The following is a 23,532-nucleotide window of genomic DNA, read 5'->3' as shown; positions in this document are numbered from 1 at the left end:
TCTTCATTCTTATTTCCATTGTACGGATATAGCACATTTTGTTTATTCATTTATCAATGATTAGTCATTTGGATCATTTCCACATTTTGGGCTATTATGCATAAGCTACTGTGAACATTTATCTACAAGTTTTTGTGTGGTCATATGTTTTCATTTCTCTCAGGTATAAATCTAGAAGTGGAATTGTTAACTCTTATGTTAACTTCATGAAGAACTGCCCAAATGTATTCCAAAGTGGCTGTACCATTTAACATTTCTACTAGCTCTGTATGAGGGTTCCAATTTTTCCACATCCTAACACATGTTGGTTTCTTTTTCAAAATTATAGCCATTTTAGTGGTTGTGAAGGGGTATGTCATTCTGGTTTTGACTTACATTTCTCTAATGACCAGTGATGTTGAGTGTCTTTTCATGTACTTATTGGCCATTTGTACATCCTCTTTAAAGAAATGTCTGCTCAAATCCTCTGTCCAGTATGTTCTTTGCCTTTTTTTTTTTTTTTGAGAGAGGGTCTTACTTTGTTGGCCAGGCTGGAGTGCAGTGGGATGATCTCGGCTCTCTGCAAACTCTGTCTCCCAGATTCAAGCGATTCTTGTGCCTCCACCACCCAAGTAGCTGGGATAACAGGCATGTACCACCCCACCTGGCAAATTTTTGTATTTTAGTAGAGACAGGGTTTTACCATGTTGGCCAGGTTGGTCTTGAACTCCTGACCTCGAGGGATCTACCTGCCTCGGCCTTTCAAAGTGCTGGGGTTACAGGCGTGAGCTGCTGTGCTCAGCCTGTTTGTAATTTCAGGTGGGTTATTTGCATTTTTGTTTAGTTGTAAGAATTTGTCATATTTTCTCAATGCGAATTCCTTATCAGATATATGATTTGCAAATATTTTCTCTCATTCTTTGAGCACCTTTCAACCCAAACAGAAAAAATGAAACAATTACATAGAATTGCTATGTGTATAGAGTGCTATTTATTCACTAAAATATTTTTTAGACTTTCTTATTGAAGTATGACTTATATATACAAAAGTACAGGCCAGGTAGGCCAGGTGCAGTGGCTAATGCATATAATCTTAGAACCACTTTGAAAGGCCAAGGCAGGAGCATCATTTGAGCCCAGGAATTAAACCAGCCCTGGCAACATAGTGAGATCCCATCTCTACAAAAGAAAACCTAAAAAAATCAGCTGTGGTGGCACACACCTATAGTCCTGGCTATTCAGGAAGCTAAGATGGGAGAATCACTTGAGCCCAAGAGGTTACAGCTGCAGTGAGCCATGTTGGTGCCACTGGACTCCCGCCTGGGCAACAGAGTGAGATCCTATCTCAAAAAAATAATAATAAAATGAAAAGAAAAGTACAGAAATCACAATTATATACTAAATGAATTTGGATTATTTCTGTTAGAACAAATCAACTACTTTTAAATAATTTGTTAAAATTTGTCCTTTGGCCGTGTACAGTGGCTCATACCTGTAATCCCAACACTGGGAGGCTGGGGTAGATCACTTGAGCCTAGGAGTTCAAGACCAGCCTAGGCAACATGGTGAAACCCCACCTCTACAAAATATACAGAAATTAGCTGGGCATGGTGGCCTCTATGCTACTCGAGAGTCTGAGGCAGGAGAATCACTTCAGCCCAGGAGGTCAAGGCTTGTAGTAAGCCATGATTGCACCACCGCACTCCAGCCTGGGTGACAGAGCGAGATCTCTCTTAAAAAATAATAATAAAATTGTTTAGTTAACAGAGGTATCCAATCTTTTGGCTTCCCGGGGCCACATTGGAAGAATAAGAATGGTCTTGGGGCACACATAAAATACTAAAATGCACTAATACTAATGATAGCCGATGAGCTTAAAAGAAGTTGCAAAAAAATCTCATAATGTTTTAAAAAAGTTTACAAACTTTTGTTGGACTATGTTCAAAGCCATCCTAGGCCACAGGTTGGACAAGCTTGGTGTAGTATATAGTCATCAAATATTTCATGACTTTGGTACTATTCTAGGTACTGGTATAAAACTCATGCTGGTCAGGGGGTGGTGGTTCACACCTATAATCCCAGCACTTTGGGAGGCTGAAGGAGGAAGATTGCTTGAGCCCAGGAGTTCAAGACCAGCCTGGACAAGACCCTGTCTCTACAAAAAATTTTAAAAATATAGTCAGGCACTGTGGCGTGTGCCTCTAGTCCCAGCTACTTGGGAGGTTGAGGTGGGAGGACTGCTTGAGCCCAGGAGTTCTGGGCTATAGTGCAATATGCTGATCGGGTGTCCACACTAAGTTCAGCATCAATATGGTGACCTCCCGGGAGCGGGGGAATACCAGGTTGCCTAAGGACGGGTGAACTGGCCCAGATCAGAAATGGAGCAGGTCTCCCGTGCTGATCAGTAGTGGGATCGTGGCTGTGAATAGCCACTGCACTCCAGCCTGGGCAACTCCAGCCTGAGACACCCATCTCTGAAAAAAGAAAAGAAAAAAATATTTTTTAGGTATATATTTTCACGATAAAAAGTAATAATTAAAACTCATACTGTTCATGAGCTTGTAGTCTTATATATTATATTGTTCTTGTGGGTTTTTTGTATTGTTCATATTATTTAATTACATTGTTTTGAATACATTTAGTTATTTCATTGTAGGGAATGTTATATATCTCTTATTTCTGTATGTTTCTACATATTATTCATTTTTTGCATGTACAGAATGTTTTTCAGAGAAAGAAAATACATTGGGAGCTTTATCATTTTATTTCTTTGCCTTCCAAGGGAATTACCTTCAGAATTACAGAGAATTTTTGATAAAGAAGAGGTGGATGTTAAAGTTGAAGACAAGAAAAATGAAGTATGTATGTCTACAAAGCCTGTGTTCCAGCCCTTTTCAGGACAGGGTCACAGACTAGGAAGGTAAGTATGCCTATTGTCTTGTTTTCCCTACATCAAGGTTTAACTAATTATCTATCATTATTTTACCCATGTAGACCACATGAATAGAGCTTATCATTTCTCTTATTGGAAATCAGATTTTTTTAAATGTTAATTTTTATGAGGACTCTTAAATTATAGTTACCTAAGTGTATATTAACAATGCCAGCACTACACTAAAAAATCTTGGGGGCTTTTTTTGTTTTATCCAAATCAAAAGGGCTTGGCTTATTAAGTACAGAATTCAATAGGTAAGTCCTTTCTCTCCCTTGCACCCACTACTATAGAGTACATGTGCTAGCTTTTGAATATTGTTCTTTTTTTATGATTACCACCGCCTGCAGCATTGTGTTGTATGATCTATGTATGAATTTTGAGGTAATAAAAATGAAAATTAGTGTCAGTATCAAAGCCTTTAATTATTTTCAAGTTTTACAGTTCCCATCCCATCTAACAGAAAATGCAGAGAGATTAGATACGGGAGCTCTTTGATTTTTATAAATTCTCATATTTTTAATTATCAAGATTGGTAAGGTACATACATATTTATCCACATGTACAAATATATCTGGATGCATCTTTCAGAATGATGAGGAAGTACTTTATTTAGTTTCTTTTTTATTATAACCCAAGGACTCAGCTCAGTAAAGAACTTATAATTTCTTTTAGAAATTCAACCTGGGCAGTAGATAAAGTCCATAGATCTATGAACCTTCTTTAAAATTATCCATTCTATAAAGCACTACACAAATAATGCCAGTAACAATACATGTAGCTTACAAATTACTTGGATATATATAATTTTATCAGATTCTTAGAACCATCATATAATGTGGACATAATTTATCTTTCTGTTATTATTGAAGAAACAGATATAACTTACAAAAATATTCCTAAAAGCTATACTTAGAATTTTTATAGTAATTATTTAATGCTAAAGTTTTACTGAATGGAAAAATACGTTTAATTTTGTTGTCTGGATTTCCTTAGTGCCACACCAAAAATTGTTTCTAAAGCAAAGAGTATTGAAGTTGAAAATAAAAATAATTTGTCTGCTGTTCTGCTGAACAACTTGGAACCTGTTACTAATATACAGATCTGGTTAGCCAACGGGAAAAGGATTGTCCAGAAATTTAACGTCTCTCATAGGTGAGTCTTCAATTTCAGTATTTGATTTTTTTTCACCAAGTTTAAATTTCATTTCTTCTTTTCAGTTCAGTCAACAGATTGTTTATTTATTTATTTATTCTGAGACAGAGTCTTGTTCTCTCACCCAGGCTGGAGTACAGTGGCATGATCTCGTTTCACCACAACCTCTGCCCCCTGGGTTCAAGTAGGATTCTCCTGCTTCAGTCTCCCAAGTAGCTGCAATTACAGGCATGTGCCACCATGCCTGTAATTTTTATATTTTTAGTAGAGATGGGGTTTTGCCATGTTAGCCAGTCTGGTCTCGAACAGGCTGATCAACCCACCTCAGCCTCCCAAAGTGCTGGGATTACAGATATGAGCCACCGCTCCTGGTCTTCTTAAAAGCTTTTTTTAGCTGGGTGTCGTGGCTTATGCTTATAGTCCTAGCAATTTGGGAAGCTGGGGTGGGCAGATTGCTTAAGCCCAGGAGTTCATGACCACCTTGGGCAATATGGTGAAACCCCATCTTTACAAAAAATACGAAAATTAATTGGGTGTGATGGCACACACCTGTAGCTCCAGCTACTCAGGAGGCTGAGGTGAAAGAATCACTTGAGCCCAGGAGGTTGAGGCTGCAATGAGCCATGATCTCACCACTGTACTCCAGTCTGAGTGACAGAGCAAGAACCTATCTAAAAAGGGGGAAAAAGTTTATTTTATTTGTTTTAATTAAAAGTAGAAACAGCCGGGCTCAGTGACGTGTGCCTGTAGTTCCAGCTACTCAGGAAGCTGAAGTGGGAGGATCACTTGAACCCAGGAGTTCTGGGCTGTAGTGTGATATGACAATTGGGTGTCTGCACCAAGTTTGGCATCATTATGGTGACTTCCTGGGAGTGGGGGACCACCAGGTTGCCTAAGGAGCAGGTCAAAACTCCTGTGCCACTGCACTCCAGCCTGGGAAACAGCAAGACTCAGTCTCTTAAAAATAAAACCGGGGGCCGGGGGGTAGAAACACCATATATAGCATATGTAATTTTTATTTTTATTTTTAAAAATTATTTATTTATTTATTTATTTTCAGGAAATGTGGCACAGATAAATAACAAATATATGACCAGGCATGGTGGCTCACGCCTGTAATCCCAGCAGTTTGGAAGGCTGAGGCGGGTGGATCATGAGGTCAGGAGTTTGAGACCAGCCTGGCCAAGATGATAAAACCCCATCTCTTCTAAAAAATACAAAAATGAGCTGGGCACAGTGGCTGGCGCCTGTAATCCCAGCTGTTCGGAAGGCTGAGGCAGGATAATCGCTTGAACCCAGGAGGCAGAGGTTGCAGTGAGCAGAGATCACGTCATTGCACTCCAGCCTGGGCAACAGAGCAAGACTCCATCTCAAGAAAAAAAAAAGAGAGAGAAAGAGAGAGTTAAAAGAATAAGAATAGGTCAGGCACGGTGGCTCACGCCTGCAATCCCAGCGCTTTGGGAGGCCAACGTGGGCAGATCACAAGGTCAGGAGATCGAGACCGTCCTGGCCAACATAATAAAACCCCATCACTACTAAAATAAAATAAAAAAAATTAGCCGGGGTTGGTGGCGTGTGCCTGTAGTCCCAGCTACTCAGGAGGCTGAGGCAGAGGAATCAATTGAACCCAGGAGGTGGAGGTTGCAGTGAGCCGAGATCACACCACCACACTCCAGCCTGGGTAACAGAGCAAGAATCCATCTAAAAAAAAAAAGAATAAGAATAAAATACATGTGTACCACTTACCTCAAAACATAGATTCTTACCAGTATACTTTATGTGTCTTTCTATGGTCATGTCTCTTTTTCTTCTGTGGAAGAGATAAATAACCATTGTCCTAAATTTGTGTTGATAATTTGCTGCTTTTATTTATAGTTTTACCTAGTATATACGTATTCCTAAAATATACTAAGTTGTTTTGCTTATTTTCAAATAATTACTCCAAATTTCAAACCAGCAAAATATTACAGAAAAGGCTTAAGAACAATATAAAGAACTTTTCTACCTGACCATTCAAGATAAGTGCCAGTCTGATGACCCATCACTTGAAAGACTTAAGTATAGATTATATATAAACAAGGTTCTTCTTCCCCATAACCACAATACCGCCAGTTAAATCAGGAAACTTAACCTTAATAGGCTTGCCACACCCTAATTCAAGGTTTTCCATTTTATCCGATACCATCCTTTACAGTAGTAAAAGGCCATTCAGAATCACATGTTGCACTTAGTTGCCATGTCTCAGTTTGAAATAGTTACTTGCCTTCCTTTGATTTTTATAACCTTGACTTTTTTTAAATATTACAAGCCAATTTCTTTTTGATGTTTCCTCATGATTATATTTAGGTTACTAATTTTGGCAGGGATGCGACAGAGCTAATGCTTTGTACCTCTCATTGTATTCCAACAGGTGCCATCATTTACATTTGTCCCATTATGATGATGTTAAATTTGACACTTGATTAAAGTGGTGTCTACCAGACTCCTTTAAAGTTATTCATTTTCCCTTTGTAATTAATCCATATTTTATGGGGAAGGACTTTGAAATAGGATACTTATGTTCCTCACAAAACCTCAGATTGATTGATTGGTTGATTTATGTCTGTAACTACTCATATAGATTTTATTTTATCCTATTTTATTCAGTAGTTTATGAACTCTTAACTATCATTATTTATTTTGATACTCACATTGTCTCAGGTAGTTTGTGAGACCTCCTTTAAACTGGTTCTTGTGTTATTTTGAAATGTTCCTATAATTCTTGAACATTTCCTCATTTTCAGCACAAATTATTTTTTCAAATTCATTCCATGCTTCTCCAGGAATCCCTGGCTCTTTTTAGTGGACAGTGGTATTGAGAATCCAGGATCTGGGTACTAGATATACTTATTGTTTATCAGGATACCACTACTTCCAGGCCCTCTGTGTGGAAAGAATTGTTTGTGTGCACAGACACGCACACTTTTGAAAAAGAAAACTATTTGAAAAATTGGAGGGAATACTTCCAAACTCATTCTATGAGGCCAGCATTACCCAGATACCAAAATCAACAAAGACACACCAAAAAAAAAAAACCTGTACATACACATATGTATATATATGCACTTATGTTTATATCTGTATTTATTCCTGTTCTTTTTTTTTTTTTTTTTTTTGAGACAGTCTCACTCTTTTGCCTAGGCTGGAGTGCAGTGGCACAATCTCAGCTAATTGCAACCTCTTCCTCCTGGGTTCAAGCGATTCTTGTGCCTTAGCCTTCTGAGTAGCTGAGATTATAGGCATCCGTCATCACACCTGGCTAATTTGTTTTTTGTTTGTTTATTGTTTTTTGGGTTATTTTTGAGACGGACTCTAGCTCTGTCACCCGGCTGGAGTGCAGTGGCACAATCTTGGCTCACTGCAACCTCTGCCTCTTGGGTTCAAGTGATTCCTCCTGCCTCAGCCTCCTGAGTAGCTGGGACTACAGGTGTGTGCCACCATACCCAGCTTATTTTTGTACTTTAATAGAGACAGAGTTTCACCATGTTGGCCAGGATGGTCTCAATCTCCTGACCTTGTGATCCACCTGCCTTTGCCTCCCAAAGTGCTGGGATTACAGGCATGAGCCACCGCTCACAACCTAATTTTTCTATATTTAGTAGAGAGGGTTTCACCATGTTGGCCAGGTTGGTCTTGAACTCCTGGCCTAAGTTTGATGAAGAAGTAGTTTGTGGAGAAGTATGATTTGAGGGCAAAAGGGGTATGATCTAATGGTAATAAATTAAGGGGAACTTAGCTCAGCCTGTTTGTTCAGATTCTTCTTGGTATCTCTGCATCTTCAAGGATAAAGGTGTTCTTTTCCTCTTGGTACAGGGACGATACCTCCGGAATGAAAGTTTTATGACCTACTTTAGAGGAAGGACATAATTTCTTTTATAGGCTGCTTTGAGGGGAGAAGGGCAAGGGGAAAATGAGAGTGATCTACCTGCTTCTGCTGTTTTCTCAAATGCCAAGGTGCTATATTTTAGGGTGCCATATCTTGAATCCTGTCAACCTTTTTAGCACTGTGACATGTTTCTCTTAATCTTTGGTAATGCTTTTTGTGCTAAATCTACTCTGCCTGATATTAATATGGTCATAACAGCTTCCTCCTTCTAGTTAGTATTTGCCTGGTATATCTTTCTCTTTTTTTTTTTTTTTTTTTTGAGACAGAGTCTTGTTCTGTTACCAGGCTGGAGTACAGTGGTGCAATCTCAGCTCACTGCAACCTCTGCCTCCCAGGTTCAAGCGATTCTCCTGCCTCAGCCTCCTGAGTAGCTGGGATTACAGGTGCATGCTACCACACCTAGCTAATTTTTATATTTTTAGTAGAAACAGGGTTTCACCATGTTGGTCAGGCTAGTCTTGACCTCCTGACCTCGTGATCCACCCACCTTAACTTCCCAAAGTGCTGGGATTACAGGTGTGAACCACTGTGCCCAGCCTCTCCCTACTTTTAATTTCAACTTATCTCTATATATTTATCTGTCTGTATGTTGAAAACTATCTCTTACAAATAGTTATCTGAGTTTTGTTTTTAAATCTGGGCTAACAGTATTAGTCGTTTCTGGTTTTGTGGGGTTTTTTTTCCCTCCTGCTTTACTCTGCAAGGAGGTTTCTTTTGTGGTTTTGTTTTTAGCTACCATGTACCGGGGGCTTTTTATGTGTTAGGCTCTCTTGAAGGCATTTCACTTTTTTTCTGTCAAAACCATTCTAGACAGCTGAAATCACACAACTGATTATCATAATAATAGAAGAAGCACAAGTTTGAAATTGTGTCTTAGAATGTTCTTTTGTGACCTAAATTTCTTCCAAATGAAGAGAGGAGAGCAACTAAAGATGTAGAAAATGGGAAGGGGGATTTGTTATTCTGGCCCAAGCTTATTTGTTTATCATCATGGAAATAAAATAGGTTAACAATGAAACATGTAGTTTTTTTTTTTCTTTTTTTTAGACGGAGTTTCGCTTTTGCTACCCAGGCTGGAGTGCAATGGCGCAATCTCGGCTCACCACAACCTCCGCCTCCTGGGTTCAGGCAATTCTCCTGCCTCAGCCTCTTGAGTAGCTGGGATTACAGGCACGTGCCACCGTGCTCAGCTAATTTTTTGTATTTTTAGTAGAGACAGGGTTTCACCATGTTGACCAGGATGGTCTCAATCTCTTGACCTGGTGATCTACCCGCCTTGGCCTCTCTGAGTGCTGGGATTACAGTCTTTTGTGGAGCCACCACGCCCGGCCCCAGAAACATGTAGATTTTCTTTTTCCCCTAAATGACTGAAGCATTTAAAAATTTTTTGGCCACAGCATTTATTTAGTAATGATTAATTAGGCTAAATAATTTTATTTTGTTTATTGTTTTTGGTGGAGACAGGGTCTTACCTGCTGGGATTATAGGCATGAGCCACTGCACCTGGCCAACAGTTTCACTCTGTTACTCTCTTCCTACCTTTTTGCTATTTTTGTCAACAAATAGAATTACTTCTATGAACATTTTAACAACTCTCAAAATGTTATTACTTGTAAACAATTAATATTCACTTATAATTACATTTTATTTTTTTCTGGTGTTTTCCCCCCAATTTGATGTGTTTTAGCCTGAATAATTATCCTTAGTATCTCTTTAATTTTATTTATTTATTTATTTATTTATTTATTTATTTATTTATTTATTTTAGAACCAGAGTCTTGCTCTGTCACCCAGGCTGAAATGCAGTGGCACCATCTTGGCTCACTGCAACCTCTGCCTCCTGGGTTGGAGCAGTTCTCTTGTCTCAGTCTCCCAGTAGCTGGTATTACAGGCGTGTACCACCATACCTGGCTAATTTTTGTATTTTCAATAAAGACAGGATTTCGCCATGTTGGCCAGCTGGTCTTAAACTCCTTATTTCAGGTGATCCACCTACCTTGGCTTCCCAGAGTGTTGGGATTACAGGCGTGAGCCACTGCACTGAGCCAATTTTTATAATTTTTTTTAGTACAGATGGGGTTTCACCATGTTGGCCAGCTGGTCTCCAACTCCTGACCTCATAATCTGCCCACCTTGGCCTCCCAAAGTGCTGGGATTACAGGCGTGAGTCATCTCACCCAGCTTTAGTTGCTTATCTACTAATGATGAATTCTCTTAGCTTTGATTTGAACACATCGTCATTTTTTAAATTAATTTTTTATTATATTTTTATGCTAGGTACAGAACTTACATATCTTCATTTTTTAAAGACCATTTTCAGTAGGCTAGAATTGTCAGGTTTTTCTAGCACATCAGCTCTTAAGAATACCCATACGTTGTCTTCCAGCTTCCATTCTTCCTACTGAAAAATCAGCCGTCAGTCTTTTTCTTGCTTTTTTGAAAGGTATTAAGTATTTTTTCTCTCCATTTAAAATTTTTCTCCTTGTTCTTAGATTTTAACAGTTTGTGATGTACCTAGGTGTTAGTTGTCTTTCTATTAGGTTGCTTAGAATTTGCTGAGTTTCTTGGATCCATAGTTTAAGTTTTTTGTCAGTTTGGGGAGTTTCTTGGCCAGTATTGATGGAAATTTTCTCATATTTTATTCTCTCTTGTATTTGGCATTTGTGACTTTATTTACATGTAAGTTAGATGTTATCAGTGTATCTTATGTTCTATTCTAATTTTTTTCTTCTTTTTCCTTCTGATTCAGTCTGCCTATTTTCTATTTGACCTGTCTTCCAGTTCAGTAATATGTTGTATTGGTTTGATCTGTTAAATACAGCTGTTGGAATTCTTACTTTCAATTATACTATCACTTCTAAACTTTTCATTTGAGTCTGTTATTTTTAAGATCTCAGGTGAAATTCCCCATCTTTTTCATTTTGTTTGTTGCTACTTTTGGATTTTAGCATAGTTATAATTCGTCTGGTCATTAGATACTGTTTACAGAAACATTGTAGAAGTTTCAGATGACATCATCTTCCTCCAAAGATAGCTGTGCTTCTGTCAGACAGATTCCTAATGGATTATGTTGATTTTATTAAGAGTTGGTTGGATTGACTATAGATTTTACTGGGGCTAGTTGGTTATCTGTTTTGCTTTTAGAGCGTGGACTTGATCCTTAGGGTCTGACTCTGGGAACTGGTGAAAACCAAGGTGTTACCAAGACTCCTCCACATTGGCAGAGCTTAAACTCCAGAAGCCACGTGTCTAGCATTTTTCAGCTGTTAGACTGGCTCCTCAGTTGCTGTTTTCTGTTGGGTTCTTTGAATTCTCATTCTACTAATAACTGAGGAGTTATCTTATAACTTGAGAATTTGCTATGGTTTTCTGGACACATTTCTTTGTGATTCCCTCTCTTCCAGGATTTTGGCTCATAAATCCCAACTTCTTGTCCCTCCTTGGTAGAGTGAATTTCCCCTAGTAATTCACTGCTGCAAATTGGAAAATGCGCTCAGTGAAAAAAACATTGTGAATGTGGAGCTCACCTTGTGGATTTCCCTTCTTACAGAGCTCTCAAATATTTTACATTGGATGGTCTTCAGTGCTTTCACACAGCTCCTTTATGTTTAGATGCTCCTTAACTTACGGTGTCATGTCCCCATTAACCTGTCCATGTTCAAATGCATTTAATACCTTGATAAATCCATTGTAAAGTTGAAAAACTGTTATGTCAAAGCATTGTAAGTCAGGGACCATCTGTATATTGTCCAGCTTTTATAGCAATACATTTATTTATTTTTTAGAGGGAGTCTCGCTCTGTTGCCTAGGCTGGAATGCAGTGGCTCAGTCTTGGCTCATTGCAACCTTTACCTCCCGGGTTCATGTGGTTCTCCTGCCTCAGCCTCCTGAGCAGCTGGGATTACAGGCACACGCCACCATGCCCGGATAATTTTTGTATTTTTAGTAGAGACAGGGTTTCACCATGTTGGTCAAGCTGGTCTCAAATTCCTGACCTCATGATTCACCCTCCTTGGCGTCTCAAAGTGCAAGGATTACACGCGTGAGCCACTGCACCCGGCATATAGCAATATTTTTAGGAGCACTACTTAAATAAAAGCTATTTCATAAATGATCAAAACAAAACCCTCTTATTGCCTTTTTATTTTTCGAGATGGAGTCTCGCTCTGTCACTCAGGCTGGAGTGCAGTGGTGCCATCTCGGCTCACTGCAACCTGCACCTCCCAGGTTCAAGCATTTCTCCTGCCTCAGCCTTCCACGTAGTTGAGATTAGAGGCATGCACCACCACACCTGGCTAATTTTTGTATTTTTAGTAGAGATGGGGTTCACCATATTGGCCAGGCTGGTCTCAGGTGATCTGCCCACTTCAGCCTCCTAAAGTGCTGGGATTACAGCACAAGTCATCACACCCAGCCCTTATAATGTCTTTTTTTTTTTTTTTTTTTTTTTTTTGAGATGGAGTTTTCCTGTTGTTGCTCAGGCTGGAGTGCAATGAATGGCACACTCTCGGCTCACTGCAACCTTTGTCTGCCTCCCGGGTTCAAGCGATTCTCCTACCTCAGCCTCCCGAGTAGCTGGGATTACAAGTATGCACCACCATGCCTGGCTAATTTTTTGTATTTTTAGTAGAGACAGGGTTTTTCCATGTTGGTCAAGCTGGTCTTGAACTCCCGATCTCAGGTGATCCACCTGCCTCTGCCTCCCAGAGTGCTGGGATTACAGCCTCTCTTAATGTCTTTTTAAATTCTGCTGAATCTTTAGTTATGTTCCATTTGCATTCCTATTGTTGTTTAATTATGCCTTCTTTTTCTGTTTTCTTTCTTTCTTTCTTTTTTTTTTTTGAGACGGAGTCTCACTCTATTGCCCAGGCTGGAGTGTACTGGCACGATCTGGGCTCGCTGCAACCTCCACCTCCCACGTTCAGGCAATTCTCTCCCTAAGCCTCAAGTTGCTGGGATCATAGGCACCCGCCACCACACCCAGCTGATTTTTGTGTTCATCTGTAGGGGATCAGTCAGGATTGTGATAGAAATTGTAGAATAGACATAAACCTTCTTGGAAGGCTGGAAGGTTTTGCAAAAGCCTCACGATAGAGTTATGGCTGAAGGTAGCCTAATCCTCTTTGAGCTAACAGCAAAATTAAATAACAAAGAAATGTAAAAGAGCTTCTAAATAGTTTGTTTACTCCTGTGGTCTTAAGACTAACCTTTGACAGATGCATGATTGCTTTCTGCTCAGGCATCTTGTTAATTACCTTCTAGTAGTGTTTACTCACAGCCTTTGTCATTTAATCTGGACTAAATAAATTTGAGCTTGGCTGGCAGATCCAGCGAGGAGGTGCGGCTGCTAGAACTTTTTCATTTTTCAGTCAGTAGCCTAGCCTCCTAATCCACTTTTTCACTGAATATCAGTGTCTGAGTACATTATTCATCCGTCGTGCAGCTAAGGTCTGCAGGATTGACTCCAGCAGTCATCATCATTGATACATGAGCTTTTTGATTTATTTTTCACTCATCCAATATTTATTGTATCTCTGATAGGCACTTTTTTAGGCACCAAGGATATATCTATGAACAAAAATTAAAATACTTGTTTTTGTATCATTTCTAGTCAGGAGAGACAGAAAATAAATGAGTCATATAATATTTGAGAAGAAACATTTCAAAAATATAAAAGCAGAGAAGAATAATGGATAAGAATCTTGGCAGAGCACAGTGGCTCATGCCTGTAATCCTAGTACTTTGGGAGGCTGAGGCAGGCAGACCACCTGAAGTCAGGAGTTCAAGACCAGCCTGGCCAACAAAGGGAAACCCCATCTCTACTAAAAAATACAAAAATTAGCTGGCCATGGCTGTGGGTGCCTGTAGTCCCAGCTAATCAGGAGGCTGAGGCAGGGAGAATTGCTTGAACCCAGAAGGCAGAGGTTGCAGTGAGCCAAGATCAGGCCATTGCACTCCAGCCTGGCAACAGTGCAAGACTCTGTCTCAGGGAGAAAAAAAAGAAACTTAACTTTTTTTTTTTTTCTTTTTTTTTTTTTTTGAGATGGCATCTCACCCTTTCACCCAGGTTGGGATGCAGTGATGCATCAGCTCACTGCAACCTTTTGTCTCCCAGGCTCAACCTTCATCTCCCACTTCAGACTCCCGAGCAGCTGGACCTCTTTTAAGACCACATTCAAATCCTTCGACATTCATGAATCTTTCCCCAGTTCTTTTAACCTTTGTTTTCTTGCTTTTTATATTTATGTTGGTTGATGTAAGCTTTAACCTTTAGTTATCCAATTTTTGGTACTCAAATGAATACACAGGATGTTAGACATTTTTGTTAACCCTTACAGGTTTAATAAAGTGGCACATAGTGAATTTTAGTGAAGTGATTGAATGAGAGAATTCTTTCTTAAGTGATATTTTATTCTGAGTTGCATATTTTTTCACATTTTAGCATCTGTGAAATAAGGATGCATTCTGTAATCCTATGGCTACATGACAGTCATGATACAATTGTGATGGCCTTAGCATCTGCCTCAAAGTGTACAATGAGTGTCAGTGGAACGAAAGACTATTCAAAAAAGGTAGTCAAGCACTTTTTTTTGAGATAGGGTCTTGCTTTGTCATCCAGACTGGAGTACAGTGGCATGATCTTGGCTCACTGTAACCTCCACCTCTGGGGTTCAAGCAATCCTCCTGCCTCAGCCCCCCAAGTAGCTGGGACTAGAGGCTAGTGCCACCACATTCAACTAATCGTTTTATATTTAGTAGAGACGGGGTTTTGTCATGTTGTCCAGGCTGCTCTCAAACTCCTGGACTCAAGCTATTTGCCTTCCTCAGCCTCCCAAAGTGCTGAGATTACAAGTGTGAGCCACAGTACCCCACTGATAATAGAGCACTTACAAAAGAAATTCTATTTCGAAGGCCAAGGTTGGTGGATCACTCGAGGTCAGGAGTTTGAGACCAGCCTGGCCAACATGGCGAAACTCTGTCTACCAAAAAAATACAAAAATTAGCCGGGCGTGGTGGTGGGCAGCTGTAGTCCCAGCTACTCAGGAGGCTGAGAAACAAGAATTGCTTGAACCCAGGAGGCAGAGATTGCAGTGTTCCAAGATTGTGCCACTGCATTCCAGCCTGTACAACAGAATAAGACCCCATCGTCCCCCTGCCAAAAAAATCAATATCACCCACTGTATTAGTCTGTTTTCATGCTGCTAATGAAGACATACCCAAGACTGGGTAATTTATAATGGAAAGAGATTTAATTGACTCACAGTTTTACATGGCTGGAGAGGCCTAACAATCATGGCAGAAGGCAAAAAGGAGCATAGGCATGTCTTACGTGGTGGCTGGTGGGAGAGAGCATGTGCAGGGGAACTCTCATTTATAAAACCATCAGATCTCATGAAACTTATTCACTGTCAGGAGAACAGCATGAGAAAAACCTGCCTGCATGATTCATTTACCTCCCACCAGGTCCCTCCCTATGAGAGCTACTATTGGAGATTTGGGTGGGGACACAGTCAAACCATATCACCAACATACCTGATGATACAGAGGGTGGGTATCATCTGGAAAAACATACATTGATGACTGAATAAAAAATGATTCAGAGGATTCAAGTCTGAATAATATTCAAGTGTTTGGAGTGTCAACTATTTTATTTTACTTGAATTTTCCATTTTATGGAAGAACATGAGTGATTTGATGAATGCTTGTATGAAATTAGGTCTAAAAATGCTTTCTCTGGCCAGGCTTGGTGGCTCATCATGCCTGTAATCCCAGCACCTTGAGAGGCCAAGGTGGGCAGATCATGAAGTCAGGAGATTGAGACCATCCTGGCCAACATGGTGAAACCCCATGTCTACTAAAATTACAAAAATTAGTTGGGCATAATGGCACATGCCTGTAGTGCCAGCTACTCAGGCTGAGGTAGGAGATTTGCTTGAACCTGGGAGGCAGAGGTTGGAGCGAGCTGAGATCATGCCACTGCACTCCATCCCAGCAACAGAGAGACACTGTTTCTCAAAAAAAAAAATTTTAAGTGCTATTTCTTTTCCCTTTGTTTTTTGTTTTTGAGACAAAGTCTCACTATGTCACCCAGGGTGAACTGTAGTGACATAAGGACACACTGACCTCCTGGACTCGAGTGATTCTCCCACCTCAGCCTCTCAAGTAGCTGGGACTCTAGGTGTGCACCACCACATCCAGCTATTTTTTTTAAATATACATCCAGCTAATTTTTAAATTTCTTTTGTAGAGACAGTGTCTCCATATGTTTCCCAGGCTGGTCTTGAACTCCTGAACTCAAGTAGTCCTCTGAACCACTGTGCCTGGCCCAAAAGTGCTTTTTCAATAAATAAAAAATAAAATGTTAAGTATTAAGAAAACATTTGTCATAGTCTGGATTTAAACCTATTTTTTTGACTAGGTGTGGTAGCTCACATTTGTAATCTCAGCACTCTGAGAGACCAAGCCAGAATGATGATTTGAGCCCAGATGTTCAAAACCAGCCTGGAAAACATATGGAAAAATATGCAACATGGCAAAGCCCTCGTCTCTACAAAAGATAAAAAATAAAAAAATTACCTGGGCTTGGTGACTTGCTTCTATCGTCTTCACTACCTGGGAGGCTGAGGTGAGAAGATTGCTTGAGCCAGGGAGGTCAAGTCTTCAGTGAGCTGTAATTGCACCATTGTACTCCAGCCTGGGCAACAAAGTAAGACACTGTCTCAAAAATGAAATAAAATTTAAAAAATAACAATACATACAAAATGAGGTGTCTTAAAATAAATGGCATCTTAGTTTCTATCAGTATTTGCACTCTTCCTCTTTAAATACACATATGTGAGCCTAACTTTGAACTACAATCAAGTTTGCAGTGATTATATTATGTTATAGTGAATAATACTACATATTCATTATGCTAGCTGAAATTCCACCACCACTGAGTTAAAGTTTTTCTTAATTGGATTTGAAGCACCTCATGACCTTGTATTTAAGAGATACAACCTATATGTGTGTAGGATCATTGATTGGACAATTTCTATTCAGAGCTAGTTATATAGATACATAAACTTTATTTATTTATTTACTTACTTACTCCTTTAGAGATGAAGTCTCACTCTGTCACCAGGCTGCAGTGCAGTGGCATGATCTCAGTCCACTGCAACCTCTGCTTCATTTAAGCAATTCTCCTGCCTCAGCCTTCCGAGTAGCCAGGATTACAGGCGCCCTCCTACCTGGCTACTTTTGTATTTTTAGTAGAGATGGGGTTTCACTATGTTGGCCAGGCTGGTCTCCAACTCCTGACTTCAAGTGATCCATCTGCCTCAGTCTCCCAAAGTGTTGGGATTACAGGCGTGAGCCACCACGCCCAGCCTAAACTTTCTTTCTTTTTTTTTTTTAAACGTGGCTAGTTGCTAAGGGTAGGACCCAACCCTGGTACTGTCTATCCCATCCTTGCTCTTTTTTTTTTTTTAGAGGGAAAAAGAAAAAGAAGGGTAAAAAAAGAAAAAGAGGGAAAAAGGAATATTATTTCATTCCTAAAATGGGTTTCAATAATAGCCGATCAATATTTTGAGTGTTTAAAGTGGTTAATGCATATTTTGTGTGTTTAAAATGGAGACCTCTATTGTGTTTATTTGTTCTGGCTCTGAGTTCAAGTCCTGGATATCGTTATCAATTTTTTGTCTCGTTGAATCTAAATCTCATTATGTGTCTTCTGTATCTGGATGTTAAGATCTCTTATTGTTACATTAATCCTTTTACCCTTGCATCCTTGTAGCTTTGAAATCTATTTTATTAAGTGTGAGAATTGCAACTCCTGCTTTTTATTTATTTATTTTTGCTCTCCATTTGGTTGGTGAGTTTTTTTCCATCCCCTTGTTTTGAGTCTTTGTATATCTTTAGATATATCGTTAGATTTTGTGGATAATGTATATTTTGTGTGTTTAAAATGGAGAGTTCTATTGAGTTTATTTGTTCTAGATCTTAGTTCCAGTCCTGGATATCGTTATCAATTTTCTGTCTCATTGAATCTAAATCTCATTATGGGTCTTATGTATCTGGGTGTTAAGATCTCTTATTATTACATTAATCCTTTTACCCTTGTATCCTTGTAGCTTTGAGATCTATTTTGTCAAATGTGAAAATTGCAACTCCTGCTTTTTATTTATTTATTTTTGCTCTCCATTTGGTTGGTACTTTTTTTTTTCCAACCCTTTATTTTGAGTCTATGTATATCTTTGGATATACCGTTAGATTTTGTCTGTATCTTTTGATTGGGAGATTTGGTCGGTTTAAATTTAGGGTTGCTGCCATTTGATATTAACTGGCTATTTTGTCCTTTCGTTGATAAAAATTCTTCTTTATGTTAATGCTCTTTACTTTTTGGTGTATTTTTAGAAAGGGTCATACTGGTTGTTCCTTTCTGTGTATAATGCTTCTTTTAGAAGTTCTTGTAAAGCAGGCCTGGTGGTAATAAAATCTCTGAGTACTTGCTTGTTCCTAAAAGATTTTATTTTTCCTTCAAATGTAAAGCTTAAATTGGCAGGATATGAAATTCTGGGCTGAAAGTTCTGTTGATTAAGTATATTGAATATTGGCCCCCACTCTCTTCTAGCTTGTAGGGTTTCCGTTGAGAGATCTGCTGTAAGCCTAATAGGCTTACCTTTATGGGTAACTTGATCTTTCTCTCTGGCTGCCCTTAATATTTTCTCCTTCGTTTCGATCTTGGTGAAACTAACGATTATGTGCCTTGGGGTTGGTCTTCTTGAGGAATATCTTTGTGGTGTTCTCTGTATTGCCTGGGGTTGAATAGTGTCCTGCTTTGCTAAATTAGGAAAATTTTCCTGAATAATGTCCTGGAGAGTATTTTCCAGCTTGAATTCATTCTCTCCGTCACATTCAGGTACACCAATCAAGCGTATATTAGGTCTTTTTTTTTTTTTATTTTTTATTGGATTTTAGGTTTTGGGGTACATGAGCAGAGCATGCAAGACAGTTGCGTAGGAACACACATGGCAGTGTGCTTTTCTTTCCTTCTCCCCTTCACCCACATTTGGCATTTCTCCCCAGGCTATCCCTCCCCACCTCCCCCTCCCACTGGCCCTCCCCTTTTCCCCCCAATAGACCCCAGTGTTTAGTACTCCCCTTTCTGTGTCCATGTGTTCTCATTTTTCATCACCCGCCTATGAGTGAGAATATGCGGTGTTTCATTTTCTGTTCTTGTGTCAGTTTGCTGAGGATGACGTTCTCCAGATTCATTCATGTCCCTACAAACGACACAAACTCATCATTTCTGATTGCTGCATAATATTCCATGGTGTATATGTGCCACATTTTTCCAATCCAGTCTATTATCAATGGGCATTTTGGTTGATTCCAGGTCTTTGCTATTGTAAACAGTGCTGCAATGAACATTCGTGTACATGTGTCCTTATAGTAGAACGATTTATAGTCTTTTTGGATATATACCCAGTAATGGGATTGCTGGGTCAAATGGAATTTCTATTTCTAAGGCCTTGAGGAATCGCCACACTGTCTTCCACAATGGTTGAACTAATTTACACTCCCACCAACAGTGTAAAAGTGTTCCTTTTTCTCCACATCCTCTTCAGCATCTGTTGTCTCCAGATTTTTTAATGATCACCATTCTAACTGGCGTGAGATGGTATCTCACTGTGGTTTTGATTTGCATCTCTCTGATGACCAGTGACGATGAGCATTTTTTCATATGATTATTGGCCTCATATAATATTAGGTCTTTTCACATAGTCCCATATTGCTTGGAGACTTTGCTCATTCCTTTTTATCCTTTTTTCTCTATTCTTGTCTTGTCGTTTTGTTTCATTAAGTTGGTCTTCGACCTCTGATACCCTTTCTTCTGCTTGATCCATTCGGCTGTTTAAGCTTGTACATATTTCACTAAGTTCTCATGTTGTATTTTTCAACTCCATAAGTTCATTTGTATTCCTCTCTATATTGTCTATTCTTTTCAACATTTCATCGAACCTTTTTTCCAAGTTCTTAGTTTCTTTACATTGGGTTAGAACAAGTTCCTTTAACTCCCAGAAGTTTCTTATCATCCACCTTTTAAAGCCTACTTCAGATAATGGAACACAGTCCTTTTCCATCAGGGCTTGTTCCGTTACTGATGAGTCCTTTTCCCATCAGGGCTTGTTCGGTTGCTGATGAGTCCTTTTCCATCAGGGCTTATTCCGTTGCTGATGGGTTCTGATTTTGAGTATACTCGGCCTTCTTAGGCTGTTTTTTTCCCTTCATTGTAGATGAACCGCCTTTCTAATTAGGTTTCTGAGTCTACATCAGACTTATTGATTCCCAGTGCTGGGATCCGAGCAACCCACTGTGGCAGCCTAAATAGCAGCGATAAGACTGATGGTGCTCTTCTGCCTGGGATTCTCTGGTCTGGCTTCCCTCTTGAGTCCACAACAAGCGGCTCTGACTTCCCGGAGCTCCAAACTCCGGTCAGTAGGGGAAGCAGTCCCGTTGGCTCTGCGTGAAGAGCTGCTGCGCCGAGATGCCAGGCAAAACCGCTGCGGCGGCCACAAGAGTCGCGCTGGCGACCCGTGGGGCTCCTCCACTGGGAATCAGCTAATCGGTGAGTGATGAAAATTCGTCTAAAGACTTGGCGTCGTCTCCGTCTCTGAGCTTTCACTGGGAGCTACAATCCTGAGCTGTTAGTGGTCGGCCATCTTGGATCGATCCCTAAACTTTCTATTATAGAAAATTGTAGATGCATCCAAAAGCAGAGAAGATACGATGCATCACTCAGCTCCCAGTGAATTATCTTTAAGCAAATCGCAAAAAGATGAGGACTCTAAAACATAGCCATAATTCCTTTGTCATACCTAAGATAATTTAACAGTAGTAATTTCTTATTGTCATCAAATATCTGGGAGTCAAACTTTAAAAGATAGCCCAGGCCAGGCACAGTGGCTCACGCCTATAATCCCAGCACTTTGGAACGCCAAGGAAGGCAGATCACCTGAGGTCAGGAATTTGAGACCAGCCTGGCCAATACGATGAAACTATATCTCTACTAAAAATACAAAACGTTAGCTAGGCATGCTGGTGGTGGCATGCCTCTATAATCACAGCTACTTGGGAGGCTGAGACTGGAGAAGCGCTTGAACCTGGGAGGGAGAGGTTGCAGTGAGCCAAGATTGCACCATTACACTCCAGCCTGGGCAACAAAAGCAAAGCTCTGTCTCTCAAAAAAAAAAAAAAAGAAAGAAAAAAGCCCAAGTAATCAGTTATATTGTAATTTGATTATTCTATGTATTAACATATCCAGAGTCCAGGTGTGGTGGTTCATGCCGATAATCTCAGCACTTTGGGAGGCTAAAGCAGGAGGATCGCTTGAGCCCAGGAGTTCAAGGCTGCAGTGAACTATGATGGTACCACTGCACTCCATCCTGGGTGATAGAGCAAGATACTGTCTCTCAATACAGTCTTACTTTTACCATTTGTTATTACTATAAATTAGCTAATTCAAATTTTCATAATATTATATTAATAGTTTTTGCTGTTTTGCAGAGTAAGCCATATCAAAGACTTCATTGAAAAATACCAAGGATCTCAAAGAAGTCCTCCATTTTTCCTGGCAACAGCTCTTCCTGTCCTCAGATTGCTAGATGAGACACTCACACTGGAAGAAGCAGACTTACAGAATGCTGTCATCATTCAGAGACTCCAAAAAACTGCTGCACCTTTTAGAGAACTTTCAGAACATTGATTTTTGATAGACTAAGTGGAGAATTTGTGGAGAAATGATGGTTGTAAGTAGACATGCAAACCAAAATTGGGGACTGGAGAAGTCAGACTCACTAGACTTTTGATTCGAGTACTATTAAACTCTCTCCTGTTGAGATGTTAGAGAAGTACAAGTTAGGAAAGTAGCATATGACTGGAAAATATATTCAGTGCACTTTTTCCAAAAGGCTACTCAGAAAAATATACTTATTTTCAAATACCAATTATCAAGATATATTAAATAGCCGTATTATTCAGAATCTTAATATGGTATAAATTAGCAAGTGTGTTTACAATATTATTCAAACATCATTCCCAAACAGTAGGGATTTATTTAAATGTTAGCTGTCTCAGAGTTTTTAAATAGCTAATATGGCCAGGCACAGTGGCTCACACCTATAATTCTAGCACTTTGGGAGGCCAAGGCAGGCAGATCATGAGATAAACCATCAAAACCATCCTGGCCAACATGGTGAAACCCCGTCTCTACCAAAAATACAAAAAGTAGCTGGGCATGGTGGCACACGCCTGTAATCCCAGCTACTCGGGAGGCTAACGCAGGAAAATTGCTTGAAGCCAGGAGGTGGAGATTAACGGAGTGAGTCGAGATCTGCCACTGCACTCCATCCTGGCAACAGAGCAAGACTCCATCTCAAAACAATGAAAATTCAGAAATTTAAAATTAAAATAAAAAATAAATAGCTAAAACATTGAAAAATTATACATGGCAGGTTAAAAGTATCAATGTAATTATTTTGCTGCTTAGGTGCAAAGCTGGAGACACCTGTTTTTACCACAGCTATGGCTAAACATCTAAGTGTCTTTGGTTTTTATTCTGTAATGGCAACATATACTCAAATATTAATTTGGCAACAATATCAAAGATATATTTTCTTTTAAGAAATAAATTATGGGCTGAGCACAGTGGCTCACATCTGTAATCCAAACACTACAGGACGCCAAAGTGGGCAGCTCACCTGAGGTCAGAAGTTCAAGACCAGCCTGACCAACATGGTGAAACCCCATCTCTACTAAATGTACTTTAAAAATTAGCCAGGCATGGTGGTGTGTGTCTGTAAGCCCAGCTACTCAGGAGCTGAGGCAGGAAAATTGCTTGAACCCGGGAGACAGAGGTTGCAGTGAGCCGAGATTGCACCACTGCACTCCAGCCTGGGAGACAAGAGTGAAATTCCATCTCAAAAAAAGAAAAAAAATAAAATTGTGTCTGAGCCCGATGGATCATCCCAACACTTTGAGAGGCCAGGATGGGAGTATCATTTGAGGCCAACAGTTTAAAAGCAGAATGGTCAACATAGTGAGACCCCCTATTTTTTTTTTTCCCTTTGGAAACAGAGTCTTACTCTATCACCAGGCTGGAGTGTAGTGGCATGATCTTGGATCACTGCAACCTCTGCCTTCCGAGTTCAAGCAGTTCCCCTGCCTCAGTCCCCAGTAGCTGGGACTATAGGTGCATGCCACCATACCCAGCTAATTTTTTTGTATTTTAGTAGAGATGGGGTTTCACCATGTTGGCCAGGATGGACTCAATCTCCTGACCTCGTGATCCACCTGCCTCGGCTTCCCAATATGCAGGCATGATCCACAGCACCCAGCCCTTCTATCTTTTTTTAATTAAAAAAATAAAAGAATAAAATTGTGTAGCTTAGTATAGTGTCAATATTAATCTGTCTACTCACATTTCTACACTCTAAAAATGTAATTAAAAGAAGGTTATCTCTCTATAAACCCAATTTCTTTCTATTTTCTTTGAAAAAAC

The 23,532-nt window shown here is 39.7% G+C and overlaps 1 protein-coding gene across 3 annotated transcripts in view; it reads left to right on the top strand.

The window, feature by feature from the left end:
* The window catches only part of UBXN2A (UBX domain protein 2A), a 51,038-nt gene extending 28,064 nt beyond the window's left edge, over positions 1 to 22,974 (top strand). For all 3 annotated transcript variants that reach the window (XM_035273088.3, XM_035273087.3, XM_078349869.1), the window contains exons 5-7: positions 2,762 to 2,899; positions 3,908 to 4,066; positions 21,540 to 22,974. In XM_035273088.3, the coding sequence (XP_035128979.2) occupies positions 2,762 to 2,899; positions 3,908 to 4,066; positions 21,540 to 21,738 (496 nt within the window). In that variant the 3' untranslated portion in view covers positions 21,739 to 22,974. The remainder of the gene's footprint in view (positions 1 to 2,761; positions 2,900 to 3,907; positions 4,067 to 21,539) is intronic.
* Positions 22,975 to 23,532: the final 558 nt, after the last annotated feature.

This window comes from Callithrix jacchus, chromosome 14 (genome assembly GCF_049354715.1).
Source record: "Callithrix jacchus isolate 240 chromosome 14, calJac240_pri, whole genome shotgun sequence".
In the NCBI taxonomy this organism is placed as follows: Eukaryota; Metazoa; Chordata; class Mammalia; order Primates; family Cebidae; genus Callithrix; species Callithrix jacchus.
Note: the sequence above shows the minus strand (reverse complement) of the source record. Positions and strands in the feature narration are given on the sequence as shown.